Below are 4,268 nucleotides of genomic sequence, written 5' to 3'. Positions count from 1 at the left end.
CTATAACTAAAACTAGTTCTAAATAAAAGTATTGAATTTCTTCAAACTTATGACAACATATCTATGCCCAAACGATTGACTACCTACCCAATAGTCATCAAATTGAATGGCTACAGTGGATAGATTATTGAATGCGTTTTGATAAACACCTTCGCAGTGTTTTAATTAAGGTAGTTGTAATTTTACATTCTTCAGTACATATTTTCACGATTTTCTGGTGAAAATAAAGTAAATCTTTTATATCAAACAATCAATTTGATATATAATTTTATTTTCAGCCGGATTTTCGTGAAAAGTACTGTTAAATATATGACAAATACATCAATCAACTCATGATACAGACGATGGGATGTCAAAACTTGTAGTTGGTTAACTTCAATAGATTAAAAATAGTGTTTGAAATTTAAAAAAAACTATCGCATTATTTCTCGGCACACCCTGTATTTTATTGATATATATCTGATATATTTCAATTGCTTCCCAGTTGTAAGTCAAACTTGTGGATTATCGAAAAAGCTGTTAATCTGCTATCGGACGCATCAAAACTTCTTCAGATATTTTCCGATACTGATTCCGTAGTTGAAAAGTCAAACAACAAGTATAAATATAAATACATAAAAAAAAATCTACTCTGTGTTTTGATGCACATCTTGAACTGTTTATATTTTTTTTTTTTCTTATTCCTAACGCTACATAACTTGAATATTGCTCCCAAAAAAAACTTCAAACGGTAATTTTAAAGTAACTTTATCAGAAATTGCCTGAACATCTGATGGTAAACAATATGAATTCAAAATCATCAATAAAATATTCTGTTTGGTAAAACAACGCTCACAAACGACACGAATGCACCTTTGGTGTAAAGTGTCACTAATTTAAGTAAATAAATAAATAATGGTTGTAAAATATTGCCGGAAATTACGCAATGCAGTAAAAATTACGGCGGGCTCCTAAATTATTAATTTTTATTTATTTTTCTTGTATCACAGGCAAAACAATTAGTTTTTGCCATGTATTTAAACCACCTTTCCCACTATTGCCCACGAGGGTTTCCATCCTCAAGTGATAGTAAAAAGTCTAATCTTTCAACTACCGACTGAGCCATCTCCGCCATTTTGCTCCGGAAATAGTTACTTAAGGTGAAAGTACACCTTAAAATATGTTAAATTTGCCTATAACTTTTTTGTTTTGAGATATAATGACTTGACATCTTCGGGAAAAAAGTGTATTTTGACGTCCTGAACAACTTTGTAGAAGGTCACAAAACTGTAGGATTTTATCTGTTGAAGCTACACTGAAAATAACTGGTTTTAGGGGTACTTCGCACAGAACGCTCCATATCTCGAAAACCGTAAGAGGTGGAGCTTTGACATGTTCTACGATTTTTTTTTCTCTTACTATGGGTTACAACTTTGCCGAAGACGTCAAACTGCTAAAAATTATTTTGAAAAAATAAAATTTTTATTCCAGTTCTAGGGGAATTAATCATTTATTACATTTTATCAAAAGTCGCCTTTTAACATGCAGAAAAACTTTGTAGAACACGCCAAACCTCTAGAACCAACCTAAAGAAAGTTATTTAATTTTGATCGCAAAATCATCGATTTCGAACACTGTGCAACGCTGACAAGCAAAACTAGGGGCTGTACAAAATTCAATTGCGCGCGTTCAACTGTTTCATTGCTACAATAAAAAGTACTGAACCGATTCACATGAAATTTTGTTGGTAAATTGAGCACATCTTAAGACGTTTTTAGGCAAAATTTGAACAATTTTAATGTATCTATTGCAGAGTAACAGCTGTATTTCTGTGTCCCGATTATTGCGGATACAGGCTTTATGTAGCAATCCTTGAAGGAATTTCCTACAGAATCACTTAAGAAATCCGAGGAGAAATTCCAAAAGAAATTTCTGAGGAAACCCGAAAATCTCTAAAGAAAGCCCTGGAGATTTTTTCAAAGAAATCCATGCATTTTAAAAAGGTACTAAGAGAAATCTCCAGGGGTATTATTGCTTAAATCATTCTTAGAAATCCTGCCAGATACCTTTTTCTGTAAACATTTCAGACTATGTTTGATAAATCCTCAAATAATCCTCAACGGAATTTCTGGTGGTGTCCCTGGATGTAATCCAGGAGAATTTAGATTTTTTTAGAATAATTCATGCAAAAATCATAACATAAATTGTTGATAATAGTATTATGGTGTCAGTATTCCCTGGAGGCATGGCCCCTAGTCCGGAACATGGCCAAGTGGTTCCGGATAGAAAAGTTATCCTTGTAGGTCGCACGCTATGGTTTGGCTCAGGTCGGTTAGTGGCCATTTCCCTGGGGGCATGGCCTCTAGTCGGGAACATGGCCAAAAGGTTCCACAAAGAAGGGTCATCTTTGTAATGATCACCAACGAGCTGGCACTGAAAATTCATGAAACCACTTGGCCAATCCAATTCATCCTTGGACCATCAAAACTAGGGAAAAATCCCGATTCAACCAAGCCATGAGAATTAAAATCGGTTAATATTTGACTAAGTTAGAGCAAATTGAAGATAAAAATCATGTGCCAAAAAGTATGTTAGTACAACAAAGGTTAATGTGTCGCATTGTTGTGTTTGTTGCATTTGCATATCTGGCCCCTTTCTGGGGTACTGGTCCGGAACATCTAAATGGTAATTACTCCGGAACGACTGCATGGATCCGAATCATTTTCAATAGGAAGCAATGGAACCAGATTCCGCATCGAATGAACCATCGGTCATTAAAATCAGTTGAAGTTTACTGCCAAAAAGTGATGTTTTTTGTACACATACATACACACACATACATCACCTCAATTCGTCGAGCTGAGTTGATTTGAATATGCGACTCGACCCTCCGGAACTTCTATCAAAAAAGTCATTTTTGGAGTGAATATATAGCTTTTCCAGTACACTTAGTGTACGAGGAAAGCAAAAGACTTCATAAACAACCAGAACTAAGAACGAAATAATTAAACTGTTTCGCGTTAAAGTATATCGCATTATTTTCCTTCGTCCGAATCCTTCCTCCCATTAGAAAGGACCCTGTTGACAAAAACGGAAAATACCTAAATACAATATGGATCATTATCTATAGTTTTCTATTGAGGGATGAATGCTTTCAAAGTTGAGTGAAATAATACAGTTTAATTAAAACGAGTTTATTGTAAATATGTAACAAACAAGCAATAAATTAGCAATTCTAATTGTAATTGGTTCTGACCAGCCGAATTATTATCAATCTCGTCTCTCGACCAGGTACAAGGTGGCCTTAACAAGGTAGGATTTTATTCCTACTCGCTTTCGCAATAGTTTATCCTTAGCAGCTACTTATATAAATCACTTTGACAGGATGCCCTGAGGAATGGTATCAGTCTTGGTTGTAGTGCTATTCTAGAAAGCAAGTTCATCCTTTCACGATCGCGATCCGTTACTGGCGGTTTCTTCATGGAGCCTTTGCATTGTGTATTTCTGCACTCCGTCCAAGATCCACAGCTCCAGACCGGTAGATGCTTTGATTCATTAAACATTCCGGAAAAAAGGTAAGGAAAAAGGTAAGATTAGTTTTATGTTCAGAAAAAGTCCCGTCCGGTGTCACACCTGTAATCACAATTAATAGAGCAGTGGCAACCGTGCGAAATTGTTCCACCAACGGTGTTACGTCTTGAGTGATTTCAGCGATCGCCAGTGCGACACTCTCGTAGGTCCAGCGAATCGTGAGCACCAAACTGCGCACCAGCATGAACGTCCTACTGATGTGTATGTAGCCGGCTTCACCCTGTTGGGGAAAATAGTGCACGCTTTTAGACGAACAGCTGTGACTTGCTTACGACTGATTATATAGTTATATGCACATACCTCTTCTATTCCCAGTTTGACGAATATGGCAAACGTTGCCGACAGGAGACACATCACCATGCTGACCGCGGAGATCAAGAGATGTTCGAATCCTGTCCCACAAATTAGAACACAAAATTAATAGTCCGTATCGAATCCGGTTCCCAGCCCCAAAGAAACAAACTCACCACTTTCACAGAAATATTCCACGCAGAAACTTTTGGGTTCTAGTATTTTCTTGAAAAAATAGACGGCACCTAGCACCGAGCAGATAAAGCAAAACACGGCGTAGATGTAGCCGATCCGCCGAAATGAGTTTGCGTTCATCGTTTATTATGGTCTTTACCGCGGAGCGGCTTGTAGCCTTGTTGGTCTGTTGATCGTTAGTTCAGAACTGAAACTACTATTCCGTCCGGAGG

The 4,268-nt window shown here is 36.9% G+C and overlaps 1 protein-coding gene across 1 annotated transcript; it reads right to left on the bottom strand.

Moving 5' to 3' along the window:
- Positions 1-3,217: 3,217 nt before the first annotated feature.
- Positions 3,218-4,268, bottom strand: LOC109404914 (uncharacterized). Its single transcript, XM_019677865.3, has 4 exons — positions 4,038-4,268; positions 3,871-3,962; positions 3,613-3,790; positions 3,218-3,524 (listed from the first exon to the last, which is right to left on the bottom strand). Exons 1-4 carry the CDS (start codon positions 4,174-4,176, stop codon positions 3,427-3,429), a joined length of 507 nt encoding a protein of 168 aa, XP_019533410.2. The 5' UTR covers positions 4,177-4,268; the 3' UTR covers positions 3,218-3,426.

Source organism: Aedes albopictus, chromosome 2 (assembly GCF_035046485.1).
Source record: "Aedes albopictus strain Foshan chromosome 2, AalbF5, whole genome shotgun sequence".
NCBI lineage: Eukaryota > Metazoa > Arthropoda > Insecta > Diptera > Culicidae > Aedes > Aedes albopictus.
The sequence above is the reverse complement of the archived record's forward strand: the minus strand, read 5'-3'. Positions and strand labels throughout refer to the sequence as shown.